This window comes from Saimiri boliviensis, chromosome 5 (assembly GCF_048565385.1).
Source record: "Saimiri boliviensis isolate mSaiBol1 chromosome 5, mSaiBol1.pri, whole genome shotgun sequence".
Taxonomy (NCBI): domain Eukaryota; kingdom Metazoa; phylum Chordata; class Mammalia; order Primates; family Cebidae; genus Saimiri; species Saimiri boliviensis.
The window spans coordinates 134,225,678-134,244,284 of NC_133453.1; the positions used below are offsets into that span (position 1 = coordinate 134,225,678).

The 18,607-nt window shown below is 41.6% G+C and overlaps 1 protein-coding gene across 2 annotated transcripts in view; it reads right to left on the minus strand.

Annotated features, from left to right (window-relative positions):
• The window catches only part of AP3S2 (adaptor related protein complex 3 subunit sigma 2), a 67,460-nt gene that overhangs the window by 42,077 nt on the left and 6,776 nt on the right, over positions 1–18,607 (minus strand). For both annotated transcript variants that reach the window (XM_010349726.3, XM_010349722.3), the window contains exon 4: positions 7,017–7,088. In XM_010349726.3, coding sequence (XP_010348028.1) covers positions 7,017–7,088 — 72 coding nt within the window. The remainder of the gene's footprint in view (positions 1–7,016; positions 7,089–18,607) is intronic.

Consider the following 18,607-nt stretch of genomic DNA (forward strand, 5'->3'; position numbering starts at 1 on the left):
TGTTCATTATGCTATGCATCATCAGAGAATCATATACAACATATTATATAAGAATATCCTAGCCCAGCACGGTGGCTCAAGCCTGTAATCCCAGCACTTTGGGAGGCCGAGGCGGGTGGATCACGAGGTCAAGAGATCGAGACCATCCTGGTCAACATGGTGAAACCCCATCTCTACTAAAAATACAAAACATTAGCTGGGCATGGTGGCACGTGCCTGTAATCTCAGCTACTCAGGAGGCTGAGGCAGGAGAATTGCCTGAACCCAGGAGGCGGAGGTTGCGGTGAGCCGAGATCGCGCCATTGCACTCCAGCCTGGGTAACAAGAGCGAAACTCCGTTTCAAAAAAAAAAAAAAAAAAAAAGAATATTCTTCTTCTTAGAAGACGTCTATTGACATATTTAAGGATGAAACATAATAATGTCTGCATCTAACTCTCAAAATGATTCAGGAAAAATGTATATATGTACATAGAGATAAAAGCAAGTATGCCAAATGTTAATAGTTCGTGAATCCAAGAACAAGATACAAAGAAGGACTTTAGAGAAAGAAGCAACAGGTTTAGTGATTGACTCTGGATCTTGGGAACGAGGAAGAAGTATAAAAGGTTTTGAATGTACAGGACAAAGGACGGTAGTAACACTCCTGGAAAAGGGACGCTGTAGGGAGAAATGGTTTTCAGAAGACATATGCTAAAGCTGGCTCTGGATAAGTGGCAAGAAGACATCTAGATGTGAGAATGACATTAGGGAGAAATGCTTTCAGGCAGCTGGAAATACAGGAACAGGACTCAGGACACATATCAAGACCAGAATTACCAATTTTTGATTTTTTTTTAATATATTTTTTTAATACTCAAGTTTTGCTTCAAGATGTAGAACATGAAAAATAGATGAGATTTATGCTAGAAATGAGAGGGAAAAGAGAGAGGTGAGAGATGACTGACAACGTAACTTCCTGATAGAGTGAGAAGAGAACAGGAGAAAAATCAGGAGGGTTCTATATGATAGAAACAAAGGCAGAAAAAGGTTAAGAGAGTGCTCCACTGAAGGGCTGCCAGCATCAGATAGCACAGAAACATTAAAGAAGGTGATGACTGGGAAACGGCCGGGAAATCATCAGTGAATTTTGGGATTCTGACTCTAGAAACAGAACAGAGGAAGCAGAATTAAAGACTGGGTGTAAATCACCCACTTGTTCAAGTTCACCTTGAATGAAAACAGAACTACAGTTAGAGAGGCAGGAGAGCCATGGGGAGAGCTCTGTTCTCTCCAGGATGGGGTATTCTAGGGATTTGTAGATACAGAAGAACAAACACTAGGGACACCTTAGAGACCAGGGCAAGAAGTGGAATTACGGTGTGTGTCAGGGAGAGACAGACAGAGGACTTGGCTCTAGAAATGAAATAAATAAACCCTCCTTTAACATAGGAAGAAAAGGAGAGAGATGAGGTGGAAAGAAGCAGTGGTAACAAAACAACTTAGGAGGGTAAATGAGAAATCACAAGATGAGGAATAAACAACTTGGCAGGGCAGGAGGAATTCGGTCACATCTGGTCTTTACACAGGCCTACCACTCCGCCTACATCTGCTAAAGGTGATGGGGCGTCTGTCCATGACTATCTAATGCAGATATCAAAGGCCTAGAAACTGATGAGTTTCTAACCCCGTGGTGAAGAGATTCTTTAGTTAAAAACAACAGAGTTCAAGGTGATACTCCTATTGTCATAGGATAAGGCTTTTGCTAATCTTAGTAAAAAGGTCATTTTTAAATTATCAATGGAAGATCTACCTGAATTAGCAACTGCTCTCTATGAGGGCAAAGGTAAGCTAGGAATCCTATGAAAAGGAAGCCACCACTAGACATTCTAAAGCTGAGTAGGGGAGGCCTCTGATTCCTTGCATCACCCATTTTCAAAACTCTCACGAGATCTCAATAGTCATTTCCTAATACCACGTGAACAACAAAAATAAACAGTTTCATAAGCTGTAAAAGAAATCTGCAGTGGCAACAAAATACTTTATGGAACTTATCTGAAGATAAGACATATGAGGAGGAGCAACATTCTTATGGCCTTTTATTTCCTTTTAAAAGCCACATTAAATAAAATGGCTGGAACTGGAATTACTTTATTGCTCTAGCAGATCTCCTCACAGATGTTTACAAAGCAGTATTAGAATGATGATGCAGAAAAATCATGATTACCTCAGGAAATGGAAAAAAAAGCTTCTGATAAATTGTAACATCCTTTTATGATTAAAAATCCTTAGTAGCGGCTGGGCGCGGTGGCTCAAGCCTGTAATCCCAGCACTTTGGGAGGCCGAGGCGGGTGGAACACGAGGTCAAGAGATCGAGACCATCCTGTTCAACATGGTGAAACCCCGTCTCTACTAAAAATACAAAAAATCAGCTGGATATGGTGGCACGTGCCTGTAATCCCAGCTACTCAGGAGGCTGAGGCAGGAGAATTGCCTGAACCCAGGAAGCGGAGGTTGTGGTGAGCCGAGATCACGCCATTGCACTCCAGCCTGTGTAACAAGAGCGAAACTCCGTCTCAAAAAAAAAAAAAAAATCCTTAGTAGGAAGAGAGAGGAACAAACATCTTTAACCTGATCATCTTTACAAAAAACCCGAAAGCAAATACTGTACTTCATGGTGACAGGATGAAAGCTTCCCTTTCAAACCAGGAATCAGAGCAGTTGCCCACTGTCACTACTTCTATTCAATACCACTTCTAAAAACACTCTTTTTTTTTTTTTTTTTTTGAGACAGAGTCCTGCTCTGTTACCCAAATTGTAGTGCAGTGGTGTGATCTCGGCTGCTGGGTTCAAGCGATTCTCCTGCCTCAGCCTCTAGAGTAGCTGGGACTACAGGCACACTACCACACCCAGCTAATTTTTGTATTTTTAGTAGAGACGGAATTCACCATATTGTCCCGGCTGGTCTTGACTCCTGATCTCAGGTGATCTGCTCGCTTCAGCCTCCCAAAGTGCTGGGATTATAGATGTGAACTACCGTGTCTGGCCCTTACAAATACATTTTTTTTTTTTTTTTTGAGACGGAGTTTCGCTCTTGTTACCCAGGCTGGAGTGCAATGGCGCGATCTCGGCTCACCGCAACCTCCGCCTCCTGGGTTCAGGCAATTCTCCTGCCTCAGCCTCCTGAGTAGCTGGGATTACAGGCACGCGCCACCATGCCCAGCTAATTTTTTGTATTTTCAGTAGAGACGGGGTTTCACTATGTTGACCAGGATGGTCTCGATCTCTTGACCTCGTGATCCACCCGCCTCGGCCTCCCAAAGTGCTGGGATTACAGGCTTGAGCCACCGCGCCCGGCTACAAATACATTTTTAAAACACAGGCAGACAACCTCACAGAAGAAAGAAAAAAGGCCTTGAATAAATACTTCACTAGAGAGGACCTCCTAATAGCCAACAGAGAATAAAAGATGCTCATCTTCATGAAAAATGCAATTAGAATGACAATGAAATACCAGTACATACCCAGTAGTTCCATCAAAATTAAGTTCTATACCCATCAGTCAGGATAGGCTTGGTTAAGCCGCAGTAACAATTTTAATATTTCCTGGCTTAAATTACTGAGTTTATTTCTCTCAAACTATACACACATACACTGTGGGTCCACTTGGGGTCACTGCTCTACCTCATCCTCCGTTTGGGACCCAGGCCCCAGCAGGTTGTGTATCCGTGCTTCCACAAATGCCAAGGGAGAAAAAAATATATATATATCTGTGCACTGGTACCTAAGTTTTGACTAGAAGTGACACACGGCACTTCCACTCACATTTCATTGGCTAAAGCAAGTCACACGGCTACACCTAACTTGAAGAAGGCATAGAAGTATAATTTTACCATGTGTCCTGAAGGGGAAAGAACTGTAAATATTCAGTTAACAGTTCTAATGACTGCCACACTGAGAATATAAACTTTTGGTGAGCATGTGGAGCAATGGGAACACTCACCCCCCCACTGGTGGAAGTATAAATCGATAATCACTCTGGAAAGTCTGGCATTATCTAATAAAGTGGCAGATACAATGGCCTACAGTCCGAGGCCTTGAGCCTCAGACCTCTTTTGCCAGTGCTGCAGACCTGCTGGTGCCTTTGTGTTTCCCATTTCTTCCTTCTAGAAGCCTCATCTATGACCCAGCAATTGCACTGTTAAAAGAAATAGATGTTTCAAGAAAATGTACAAAAATGTACAATATCATCTATTTTCAAGAATATTCATGACAACATATTTCATAAAAGCTCCAAACTCAAAACAATCTAGTTCCATCAGTCATAGAATGGATAAATTCATACAATACAATCCTATGCAGCAATGAAACTACCTAAGCACACATTTAACAAAATAGGTGATTCTTACAAATAACGGAGTAAAGAAGATAAAACACACACACACAAAATGTTTATTTTAAAAGTCACCTTGGAGGCTGGGCGCGGTGGCTCACGCCTGTAATCCCAGCACTTTGGGAGACCCAGGTGAGTGAATCACCTGAGGTCAGGAATTTGAAACCAGCCTGGCCAGCATGGTGAAAACCCATCTCTATTAAAAATATAAAAATCAGCCGGGCACAGTGGCAGGTGCCTATAGTCCTGGCTACTCAGGAAGCTGAGACAGGAGGATCACCTGAACCAGGGAGGTGGAAGTTGCAGTGAACTGAGATCACGCCACTGCACTCCAGCCTGGGTGACAAGAGCAAAACTCCATTTAAAAAAAAAGTCGCTGTGGAGGCATACTCTGGGTACCTAGAAAATAAACTAGCTTAGACTAGGGGGTGGGAGGCTACCCCTTTTCCCAGTAAGACAGGCTGCACCCAAGCACAACTTCCCAAAGGACCTGCAGCTGTCTTTTCCAGGTGTGTATTATCCCACAGGTCCCCAAGTTTGCAGGTGTTGGGCAGCTGGCATTCCCAGACAACCTCTTTTCTTTTTTTCTTTTTTTTTTTTGAGACGAAGTTTCGCTCTTGTTGCCCAGGCAGTGGCACGATCTCGGCTTACCACAACCTCTGCTTCCCAAGATTTAAGCTATTCCTCTGCCTCAGCCTCCCAAGTAGTTGGGATTACAGGCAGGCACCACCACACCCAGCTAATTTTGTGCTTTTAATAGAGAAGGGGTTTCGTTATGTTAGCCAGGCTGGTCTTGAACTCCTGACTTCGTGATCCATCCCCCTCAGCTTCCCAAAGTGCTTGGATTGCAGGTGTAAGCCATGAACCAGGTCCCCAGACAACTTCTATAAGCAGCTGGCACACAAACACAGATTTCCTGGTGTCTAAGCATTTTGCATCTCTCTCCACTAGTAAGGCTACTCTCTTAGGTATCTGATAAAAAAGAGAGCACGGGGGGAGCAGGGTGATGAGGAGTCATTCCAGCAGAGATGCCCCAATACACCTCTCCATAGGGACAATGTGGGGGTACAGGATCTGTGCCTTCTCTTTTGCTTTGAAAACTCCCCCTTTCCTAGTAAAATCTATCCCTAAACCTACACCTGAGATGTTAAAGAAATTTATTTGCCGTCTGGTGAGCAACAGGTGGCATCTTCAAAGAATCCACTTTGCATACCAAGTGGTAACTTCCAAAGTAACACCTTGTACTTAACAATGTTTTCTTTCTCTCTTTTTTTTTTTTTGATGTGGAGTCTCACTCTGTCGCCCAAGATGGAGTGCAGTGGCGCAATCTCAGCTCACTGCAACCTCCGCCTCCTGGGCTCAAGCAATTCTCCTGCCTCAGCCTCACAAGTAGCTAGGATTACAGGCACCCACCACCACACCCAGCTAATTTTTGCACTTTTAGTAGAGACAGGATTTAACCATGTTGGCCAGGCTGGTCTTAAAGTGTTCTGTCTGCCTCGGCCTCCCAAAGTGCTGGGATTACAGGCATGAGCCACCACATCCGGCCTGTATTTAACAATATTATTTTAAAATAATAATAAAGCCTACAGAAGACACCCCTCCATTCCCCCTATATTTTGAGAGACAAAACTTGACTCCACTAGAATGGCATCCAAACTCAAGAATGCATTCACTACATTAGCCTGGAAAGTGGGGATCTGCCAACCTCAGAGAGTCAACTAAGACTGAAGACCCTACTGAAGAACAACAAGCAAGTCCTTTAGACAGCAATACTAGTGATGAGAGATCTAAAAGCTCCTACTTCATCATGATGAAATGGCTAATAAAGGATAATGGCTTAGCAATGAGTAGCAGTCTCCTAAAAATCATCACTCTCCAAGGGTCAGGGATCATAACGACAACCATCAGCTGAAGAAAAATCAGGACCAAGCACACCAAAGATGCACCAGTAAACTGCAGAGGGGACAGCCTGTGAGAAGCTGAATAAAATTAACATGGCAATTCTTATCCCCTTGCTGGCTACCTCCCAAGTTTAATGTGGCACATGAGGACACAGGCCATGTCACGGTTATACTGGCAAAACAAATCTGAGAACACGTACTTGGGGCCATTTTGATTCTGCCTCTGATAGTCTGCCTTCCTATAGAACATCACCTGACCTTGAATTATTACAGATCTCTTAGTCACTATATTACTCTTTAGGAACGATATAAATTTTACTATCTAAGTCAAAGCCCCTGTGTCATGATTATTCCAAAGTTTCATGGTCACTGGCCTATGACAAGGAAACTAATTTTAGAATCAACATAAAACTGTTCATTTCACCTTTGGCCAGGTAGCCAGTGACACCATTCTCCTATATCAAGAAGTCTGTCTATAAACAGATGAACCATGATATAGGCTTAGTAATAATCTTATGCATGTTAAAACTGTTAACAGATCTTAGCAATAATAATTTAAAAAAAAAAAAACCCAAACTATTAAACGTATTAAATAAAACAGGATTTAGGACTATCTCAGGTAAAAAAAAAAAAAAAAAAAAAAAAAAAGAAAGAATATGGAGGTGTAGAGGTGGCTAGAGATGCCCAAGGCTCTTGGTTTTCTAGTAACCCTAGTTTGGAAGAGAATTGCAAGAGAATGTACCTTATCCATATGGAAGATCAAATCCAATTCACACACATTTTCAAAACACTTATCCAGAGTCTCCACAAAAACCTAGAAAACAAGAAGAAACAGATAAAGAAGAGAAACAGGAATATATTCACAGCTTTATCAATGTCACATCTGAAAGTAAAAGGGGCAGTCACAATACTATTTATGATGATTAAAAAAAAAAAAAAAGCCTACCTTTTGCTTCTAGCAGTAGTTGATCACCCTACTTCTCCCAATTCAGAGGAAATCATCTGGGATAGGAAAATCTTGTTTTCGGCAATACAACCAGCAGATACCTGGGGCTCTCTACCCCTTTATAAGACACTAATTTATGGTGAGGCATAATGGCTCATGCTTACAATCTCAGCATTTTGGGAGGCCAGGGCAGGCAGATCACTTGAGGTCAAGAGTTTGAGACCAGCCTGGCTAACAAGGCAAAACCCCATCTCTACTAAAAACACAAAAATTAGCTGGGTGTGGTGACATGAGCCTGTAGTCCCAGCTACTTGGGAGACTGAGGCATGAGAATAGCTTGAATGAGAATCACCTGAGGTGGAGGCTGCAGTAAGCTGAGATCACACCACTGCACTCCAGCCTGGGTGACAGAGTGAGAATCTCTGGGAAAAAAAAAAAAAACTACATAGAAGAAATTAAAATACCAACTACGTACAATTCTATATCCTCAATACATATACAAAAATGTTTTCATTATTACAGGGTTAACATAGTTGTGTTTCAATTTCAGTTAACATTAACTTCAAAACACCTTCCTTTTTAATTTTTTTTTGGTCAGAGTTATTTAGCCTACAAAATAGCTTCCTATGAACACAAGATGGGTGCTCAGAGGCAAACCACCCATTCCAATGTAGCACAAGTGGGTGCTTGTAGGTAAACCACCCCGTTCCAATGCAGCACAAGATGGGTGCTCAGAGGCAAACCACCCCATTCCACTGTAGCACAAGGTGGGTGCTCAGAGGCAAACCACCCCATTCTATTGTAGCACAAGATGGGTGCTCAGAGGCAAACCACCCCATTCCACTGTAGCACAAGATGGGTGCTCAGAGGCAAACCACTCCATTCCACTGTAGCACAAGCTGGGTGCTCAGAGGCAAACCACCCCATTCCACTGTAGCACAAGCTGGGTGCTCAGAGGCAAACTACTCCATTCCACTGTAGCACAAGGTGGGTGCTCGGAGGCAAACCACCTGTAGCAGCCAGCTGCTGGGGAGATAGACCCATGTGCCATGAGGAAACAATGCATGCTATTGGAGCTGGTCCTGCTCTGTCTCCTCTATGTAAGTAAAGCTTTATCCAGTGCTTGCACTGTTTCCCTTGATGACTCTGATACCAAGACACAATGGGCAAAAGCATTTAGATTCCTTCCCTGCAGCTGGTAACCAGTGCACTGTGTTGTGCCAGATACCAACGACTGTGGAAAACTATTAGACATTATGTATTAATGTGCTATGACCTAGTAATTCTGCTCTCAGATAACATCTAGCGGATATGTACATGTATGCCAAAAACCACATACAATAATTTCATATCAGTGCTATTCATAAATCTTTACATTTTTAACAGTGCCAGAGTATTTCACTATAAGGACAACGTAGCTAAATGGGTCTATTTCTCAATCACTGTGCTGGGTACTTGGTAAGCCCTTATAATCCTGCAGTTCAAGTCCTTCAGTTCTGGGAAATTCTGTCAAATTATTTTGTTGAGAATTCCTTCCTTTCCACATTCCTTATCAATTTTTCTGGAGCTGCTTATTTTCAAGCACACTGGACCTCTGTCTTTTTTGAGATGCAGTCTCGCTCTGTAGCCCAGGCTGGAATGCAGTAGAGCAATCTCAGCTCACTGCAGCCTCTGTCTCCTGGGTTCAAGCAATTCTCTTGCCTCAGCCTCCCAAGTAGCTGGGATTATAGGTGTGTGCCACCACGCCTGGCTATTTTTTGTGTTTTTAGTAGAGACGGGGTTTCACCATGTTCGAAGCCAGGCTGGTCTCGAACTCCTGACCTCAAATGATCCCCCTGCCTTGGCCTCCCAAAGTGCTGGGATTACAGATGTGAGCCACTGCAGCCGGCCTCTGTCTTACTTTCTTTCCCATTTTCCATCTCTGCACATTCTAAGACAGTTGCTTAACTTTCTAATACTTGAATTAAAGTGGGTTTTTTGTTTTTCCATTTCCTGTCAGGTTTTTTATTTCTAAGAGACCACTTTGTTCTGTGAGTGTTTTTTTTTTTGAGACGGAGTTTCGCTCTTGTTACCCAGGCTGGAGTGCAATGGCGCAATCTCGGCTCACCACAACCTCCGCCTCCTGGGTTCAGGCGATTCTCTTGCCTCAGCCTCCTGAGTAGCTGGGATTACAGGCACGTGCCACCATGCCCAGCTAATTTTTTTGTATTTTTAGTAGAGACGGGGTTTCACCATGTTGACCAGGATGGTCTCCACCTCTTGACCTCGTGATCCACCCGCCTCAGCCTCCCAAAGTGCTGGGATTATAGGCTTGGGCCACCATGCCCAGCCGTCTGTCTTCTTTTATTTCTCTGTTGCTTTTTTTTTTTTTTTTTTTTTGAGACAGGGTTTCACTCTGTCACCTGGACTGGAGTACAGTGGTGTGATCTCGGCTCACTGTAGCCTCTGCCTCCCAGGTTCAGGTGATTTTCCTGCCTCAGCCTCCCAAGTAGCTGGGACCATGCCTGTCTAATTTTTGCATTTTTAGTAGAGATGGGGTTTCATCATGTTAGCCAGACTTTCTCTGTAGCTTAAGAATAGGGTTTTGGGTTTGTCTGGTTTCTTTTTTTAACTTTTTCCTTTTCTTTATATGGTATCCATTTCTAAGTTATTTTTTATTGTTTGTTCATTTTGTCTCCTATGTTAGAGGTTTTCCTTAGATGTCTGATAATCCTTGGTTTTTCATTCACAAGAATAAAAGGCTGACTGGAAGCTCTACAATCATGGATATTTGTTGCCCACCCCTACGGCTGTTTGCTTTCCCAGTGAAATCTTGTAATATACTGCCTGGAGAATAAAATACTGGTTGCCAAAAATGTCGTTGCTGACTGGGCTGGCAAGTTAGTGTTCCATAATCAGAAAACACATGACCATTTAATCCCCAACTTGTCCCATCAAGTACACCTTGTGTCCCCTAAGCCAGAGACACTTTCTTTCATCTTCTGCAGGGAATAAACTTGTACTCTTGTGCTGGGGTAAGGGCAACTGACCAGAGACCCGGAACTGGGAAAAGGACTTAGGGAACCAACTGGCTTTCAGACGGCTGTCCTGGTCTGCTCCAGAACCACACCCCGGTGAAACTGTGCGCTGCCAGCTTTCCCTACTGTTGGCTGGGATGTGGCTTGACGAATCAATGGTCAGGCATTCAGATTCTTGTCTGCTTTCAAAAGTTTCATTGCTGTTGTCTCCTTTCCTGTACTCTCTATCCTTGTATGTGTACATGTTTTTAAAATTCACTTTCTATAGTTTTAAGGGAAGAAAATGAATTTAGAAGTCCCTAATAGAATTTTAGAAAATGAAACTTGACAAAATCTAAAGTTCTTACAGAAAATTAAATGTGAAAGACAACTCTGCAAAGAAAATTTGGAAAAACAGTGATAATAAGGAATGACTTGTTTTTCTAGATATCAGAATTCACTGTAAAGCTTTGTTAACTAAAATAGTATAATACTAAGGCTGGGCACAGTGGCTCATGCCTATAATCCTAACACTTTGGGAGACCGAGACAGGAGGATCCCTTGAGCCCAGGAGTTTGAGACCAGCCAAGGCAACAGAGCAAAACATCATCTCTACAAAAAAATAAAAATAAAAAAATTAGCCAGGCACAGTGGCATACACCTGTAGTCCCAGCTACTTGGAAGGCTGAGGTGGGAGGTTGAGCCCAGGAATTCAAGGCTGGAGTGAATTATCACTGCACCACTGCATTCCAGCCTGAGTGACAGAGCAAGACCCTGTCTCTAAATAAATTTTAAAAATAAAATAAAATTCTAAAATGGGAATATAGATCAGTGGAACAGAATATAAATTACTGAAACATACACGTTTATAAAATGCAATTTTTAAAATAAAGGTTGTATTTTAAGTTGGGAAAAGACAAGCTAACTGATAACACTGAAACAGTTATCCTTTGGGAGAAAAATAAAGTTACCTATTTCAATGTAGACATAAAAGCACATAATAGATATTAATGAGCTAAATGTAAAAAATAAATTTAAAAAGCAATGGCAGATCCCCTGGGTGCCATCCAGGACCCTGGAAGGAGCTAGTCAGTGTGTGGTGAAGCTCTGAGGTGACTGGTACTGTTAAAAGCAGGAAATGGAGGTGCCACCTTAGTGGCCTGAGCTCTGAACTGTGGCAGCCAGAGGACATTTGAGTAGAGCCAGACCGTATTTGGCAACAGCACTGTGCCAAAAGGCTGTTTTCATTCAAAATGTTTAATGAAATGAAGACTGGGTTCTCAAGACAGGCTAGTTATCCAGGACAAGATAGACTAGCACCAGAAAGACATCCCCAGATAGTGGTGGCTTGGGGTGGGTGGGGGAGGGGAGGAGCTGTCAGATGTATCTGTTTTTCTTAGAGACTCAAAATATCATTATTCAAGATCACAATCAAGGTCAAGAGAAAGAAAATGGGAAAGAAAATGAAGGACTAAAATACAACAAGCATGCTGATGGGCAAAGAGGCTGAATTGAAGATATTGCGGATGCAGGCAGGAAAACAATAAGCCTATTTCATAATGAGGCAAGGAGTCAGGGATCCTACAACAAATCCTTTAAGAAATATACTTCTGAGGAGCATAATGACAAAGAACATTCTTCTGATAAAGGAAGAGAAGGGTTAAATTCATCTGAAAATGGGCTGGGCATGGTGGCTCACATCTGTAATCCCAGTACTTTGGGAGGCCAAGGTGGGCAAATTGCTTGGGCTCACAAGTTTGAGACCAGCTTGGGCAATATGGCAAAACCATGTCTCTACAAAAAATGCAAAAACTAGCCAGGAGTGGTGGTGTGTGCCTGTGGTCCCAGCTACTCAGGAGGCTGTAGTGGGAGGCTTGCGTTCGGGAAACAGAGGTTTCAATGAGCTGTGATCATGCCACTGCACTTCAGCCTGTGCAACAGAGTGAGGTCCTGTCTCGATAAATAAATTCATCTGAAAATGATGAGGACAGGCACAAACACAAAGAAAACCATCAAAAAGCAGAAGAGATCTCGTGAAAGGCATCATCATAGTAAAAAGAGGGAAAAGAAGAAGTCTCAGTGAAGAATAATCATGACCTAAAAGCAGGAAAAGAAAACCATGGGATGGACACGGTGGCTTATACCTGTAATCCCAGCACTTTGGGAGGCTGAGGCGGTAGCTCACTTGAGGCCGTAGCTCACTTGAGGCCAGAAGTTCAAGACCAGCCTGGTAAATATGGTGAAATCCCATTTCTACTAAAAATATAAAAATTGGTCGGGTGTAGTGGCTCACACCTGTAATCCAAGCACTTTGGAGGCCAAGGCGGGTGCATCACCTGAGGTCGGGAGTTCAAGACCAGCCTGACCAACATAGCGAAACTCCGTCGTTAAAAAAAAAAGAAAAAAAAAACCATATATATACACATATATATACGTGTATATATGTATATATACGTGTGTATATATATACACACATATATACACACGTGTATATATAAAAATCAGCTGAGTGCTGTGGTGGGAGCCTGTAGTCCCACCTACTCAGGAGGCTGAGGCAGGAGAATCGCTTGAATCAGGGAGGTAGAGGTTGCAGTGAGCCGAGATTGCACCACTGCTGCACTCCAGCCTGGGCAACAAGAGCAAAACTCCGTCTCAAAAAAAATATGTGTGTGTGTGTGTGTGTGTGTGTGTATACATAGATATATATTTTTTTAACCAGTGTTAAAGGTGTGGTGACTACATGCTAGGTACATACCATTGTTGATGCAACAAGTCATGTTCTTACCCAGTTTATATTCTGGGTGTGGGAAGAACAAAGAGGCAAAAGAAGCAAGATATTTTCTATTGTCCTATGTGTCCTGAAGGAAGTAAACAGGAGGATGTGATGGGGTTACTTCAAATAAAGTGCCAAGAAAGTCTCTCTAAGGATTAAAACTTGAGCTGAGACATAAATGATAAAAGACGTCAGTCATTCGAAGAGCTGAAGTGGAAGAACCTAGATGAGAGCATTCCAGGGGATAGAATGAGGAACGAGTACAAAGGCCCGGAGGCAAAAACATACTAGTGTTTGAAGAACAGCAAGAAGGCTAGAGCGTGGTGAGGATGAGAGTGCATACCGCGAGGGGAGGGCAAGGCAAAGGAGCAAGGCCATGCTGGGGCTTACAGGCTGTAACAGGGAGCTTGGGTTTTACTCTAAACTTAATAGAGTGTACATTTACAGTTTCTTCAACAAGGGGAGGCAAAAATGGATTATTTATGTTTAATCTAACAGTTTGGAAAAAATAAGTGAGTTTTTAAATAAATTCAAAATACACAAGAGATTTACTTATTTGTTGATTATAAGGCAAACCATTATTTTATCTACTAACAAAGAAAACAATGCTGTCAATTATAATTGTAAGATGTCACGCGGTATAATACACATCCTGATTTTAGAGTTATTGAAGTATGATAAAATGTGCACCTTAGAATATATGAAATATGATATCATAAGCCAGGATCTAGACTTCACTGGACAAGTGGTTCAATCATATTATAGAAAGTTGACATGGAAAATAAAACTGTAAACCCACACATGGAAAAAGGAAGCATGGTTAATAAAAATTTAAATGTGTAAGGTACCTCTATCTGAGTAGAAATTTAAAATGACACACTTCAGTATTGGAGTTGGGAGGAAACAAACTTATATACTACTGGAGGCTTTATAAATTAACATGCACTTTCTTTCTTTTTTTTTTTTTCCTGAGACAGAGTCTCACTCTTGCTACCCAGGCTGGAGTGCAATAGTGCAATCTCGGCTCACCACAGCCTGTACCTCCTGGGTTCAAGCAGTTCTCCTGCCTCAGCCCCCAGAATAGCTGAGATTACAGGCACATGTCACCACACCTGGTCAATTTTTTGTATTTTCAGTAGAGACTGGGTTTCAGCATGTTGGTCAGGCTGGTCTTGAACTCCTGACCTCAGGTGATCCGATCACCTCGGCCTCCCAAAGTCCTGGGATTACAGGTGTGAGCCACTGCACGCAGCCAACACCGTTTCCAAATATCTATCTAGCAACATGCATTATGATTAGAAATATTAATTCCCTTTGACTCAGGCTTTCTGTTTTTACCAGGGTATGAATAGGCACAACTGTTAAACTTACAGTTTTATTCACATTAAAAACAGGAAACAAAGTATCCAATGTCTGATATCCTAGGTATTCTGCTGCCTGAATCCACTGAGAACATTCATTTTACTCCCTCTAAAATGTTCTGCTTTGACCTACTCTTGACATACAGAGGTAAGTCATGGAAAACTTAGAAAATGTGGAGTCCAAGTTCCGGCTAGACAGCCAGAGCCTGATGCTCTGACTGTGGTGAGCAGTGAGTTTTCCAGAACTCGGTCACATAACTTTGACCTCTGACTTCCCAAAAGGGGCTCTTGTAAACTCTTGGGTACACAGAAGCCACACAATGACCCAGAGACTCTGTTCGGCTTATCCTCTCTTGGGAGACTTCATCTAAAAGTGGCAAATTAGCCCTTCCTTGTACAGCTAAGTTTGTGCTCGTCACTTAGCTTTTCTGAACCAAGCAAAATATACTCTAGGGATATACATCACATAGTAGAACTATAAAGAGAAGCACAGGAATGGTCAACCTAAAAGTCTGAGAAATGCAATGAGGGAGAGGGAGAGAATTGAGGAGGGACACTAAGGAGTTTCTAAACTTCTTGTAATGTTCTGGGTGACAGGTACATGGGGGTTCATTCTATTGGCATCTTTATCCTCTATAGGAATGTTTGTATATTTTTCTATATGTACATTTCACACAAAAAAAAACACAATTAAAAAAAATCTTACTAGGATTCTGATTGGGTTTTCACTAATTTATAACCTGGAGGTACTGATACTTTTTAATTTTTTCTCAACAGGAAGAGTATGTGATATTCACTTACATAGCTCTTTTTTCATATTTTTAGCAGAATTTTAAGTCTTCATATAGATCTTATACATATTTTACATTTGTGGTTATCTTATGAAACTTTTTGCTATTATGAATGGGCTGCTTTTTTATTTTTTTATTTTTTTAATTTTTATTTTGAGACATAGAGTTTCACTCTTGTTACCAAGGTTGGAGTGCAATGGCGCGATCTTGGCTCACCGCAACCTCCACCTCCTGGGTTCAGGCAATTCTCCTGCCTCAACCTCCTGAGTGGCTGGGATTACAGGCACGTGCCACCATGCCCAGCTAATTTTTTGTATTTTTAGTAGAGATGGGGTTTCACCAGGTTTCTTTTTAGTAGAGACAGGGTTTAGTAGAGACACATTGGCCAGGCTAGTTTCAAAGTCCTGACCTCATGTGACCCACCCACCTCAGCCTCGGCCTCCCAAAGAGCTGAGATTACAGGCGTGGGCCACCGCACTTGACCGAAAACTACCAATTTCTGTATGTTAAACTTGCATCCAGCCACCTTACTGAACTCTATTAGTTCAAATTGTTTCCAACGGATTTGGATTTTCTAGATAACCAATTCATCTGTAACTATTACTATTATTATTTTTGAGGTGAAGTCTCACTCTGTTGCCCAGTCTGGAGTGCAGTGGTGTGATCTTGGCTCATCACAACCTCCACCTCCCGGGTTCAAGCAATTCTCCTGTCTCAGCCTCCCAAGTAGCTGGGACTATAGGTGTGTGCCACCAAGCTCGGCTAATTTTTTTATTTTTAGTAGAGACAGGGTTTCACTATGTTGGCCAGGCTGGCTGAACTTCTGACCTCATGATCCACCTACCTCAGCCTCCCAAAGTGCTAGGATTACAGGCGTGAACCACTGCACCCAGTTTGTAACTATGATATATTCTGAAACCTAGTAAAGCAAATCTCCCATACTGTCCTTTTTCCCTAGAAATCTACTTTTGCATTTCTTGAACACTCATTTTCCCGATAAATTTTGCCTTTATCGAGTTCTATAAGATCTCCTGATAGAATTACACTAGGTTTTCCATTTGATGTATTGCTCACTATCTTTGAGACTACTGTCATCTTTGCTTGACTCTTCCCAACAGGGGAGAGTTTGTAGCTCCATTTGTTCCAAGTATTCCTTTGTTTTCCCTTTAAGATTTTATAATTTTATTGGAATCAATGTCAAGTGTTCCATACCAAGTTAATTTCCAAGCACTATTTTTTATCACTACTGTAAATGAGATTTCTTTAATTATAAATTTTCTGTTTTCTCAGAAATAGAAAATTTTGTTGGATTTATCTCATATTCTGTCATTTTGCTCATATCATTTCTTACTTATAATTTTTTAAAAAAGATTTTCTATGTCCATAATCTGGCCACCTTACAGTGATAACTTACCTCTCTCTTTCTTTACTATGTCACTTCTTCATTTCTTTTTGTAACACTCACTACACGTTTGTCAAAATTAGAGTAAGTAATAAAAGATACTCCTTTTTTGTATGTGTGATATAGAGTCTTGCTCTGTCACTCAAGCTAGAGTGAAGTGGCTCATTGAAACCTCAACCTCTTGGGCTCAAGCAATCCTCCTGCTTTAGCCATCTGAGAAGCTGGGACCACAAGGCACACCATCTGATTTTTTAAGGAGACTAGGTCTCACTATGTTGCCCAGGCTTTAGCCACCTAAGAAGCTGGAACCACAGAGGCACACCACTTGATTTTTTATAGAGATTAGGTCTCACTGTGTTTCCCAGGCTGGTCTTGAACTCCTGGGCTCAAGTGATCCCCCTGCCTTGGGTTCCCAAAGGGTTAGGATTATAGCTGTGAGCCAATACACCTGGACGAAATCCTCAACAAGAATATTTGTAAATGCCTACAGATTTCACCCTTGAGATTAACACTGGCTCTGGTTCTTGGCTCTTGGTTTTGAAACTAAAATTGGTTGCTTCAAGGAAAGTAAACTAGGTGACTGGGAGAAAGGCGAAGGAGGATATTTTTCACTACACAGGTTGAACATTTGAAATCCAAAACACTACAAAATCCAACATTTTTGAGTGCCGACACAATGCTCAAAGGCAATGCTCATTGGCCATTTTGGACTTTGGACTTTCAGATTTAGAATAAGTATAATGCAAATATCCCCAACTCTGAAAAAGTCCAAAATCCAAAACACTTCTGGTCCCAAGAATTTCAAAGGGATATTCAACCTGTATAATCATAGTGTGCCTCTGAATTCTGAACCACATATATTTATTTCTTCAAAAAGTAAACAATTGGGCCGGGCACGGTGGCTCAAGCCTGTAATCCCAGCACTTTGGGAGGCTGAGGCGGGTGGATCACAAGGTCAAGAGATCGAGACCATCCTGGTCAACATGGTGAAACCCCGTCTCTACTAAAAATACAAAAAATTAGCTGGGCATGGTGGCACGTGCCTGTAATCCCAGCTACTCAGGAGGCTGAGGCAGGAGAATTGCTTGAACCCAGGATGCGGAGGTTGAGGTGAGCCGAGATCACGCCATTGCACTCCAGCCTGGGTAACAAGAGCGAAACTCCGTCTCAAAAAAAGAAAAAAAGTAAACAATTAATAAATGTGTACTTTTAATCAAAAATGCTTCTTATTCCAGTTTAAGACTGTATTTAATGTAATTTAGAGAATCACTCCTCTCAGCAACTACTAATTCAATTACATTAGTTTTTCTTACTGCTTTGTTAACACTGACTTGCATCCTGGAATAAATACTATTTGGACACAATGTATAATTCTATTTAATAGTATGCACTTTTCCTGCTAAAGAATTTTAGGACCAGAAAAGGGTATCTAGTATCATTGTAGATTAAAACAAAAACCCAACACACAAAAGAGACAAAACGAACAAAAAACCCTTAAGGCCAATAAAGCCTAGATGATTTATTTAAGGGCACAGTGCTTGTTAATGGGAGAGTCAAAAAGAAAAAAAAAGCCAGGACTCACAATCCCTTGGTTCAATAGATTGTTGGCTAAGATTTCTGTTAGTAATTTTGTACCAATACTAATATACAGTATTTGACGAACATCTTCCCTTTTAGAGTTAGGTTTTTGGATGATAACTGATTTACTCCATAAAGTACACTTAAGTAGTAGGATTCCTTGTTCTAGGTTTAAAAATAACTTAATGTAATGTATAGGTTTTAAGGTACTTCAACTTTAAAAAATTTTACTGTGAGCCCATTAGGGAGTCAGTTCTTTTCAAAAAAACCCCGACTATTATTTTATCCAATTATTTCAGTACCATTATATTAACTTCACATGGGAAGTTTTTTGTTTTTGTATTTTTGAGACAGAGTTTCCTCCATTGCCCAGGCTGGTGGTCAATGGTGTGATCTCAGCTCACTGCAACCTCCACTTCCCAGGTTCAATGATTCTCGTGACTCAGCTACCCAAGTAGCCAAGCAGCTGGGATTACAGGCATGCCC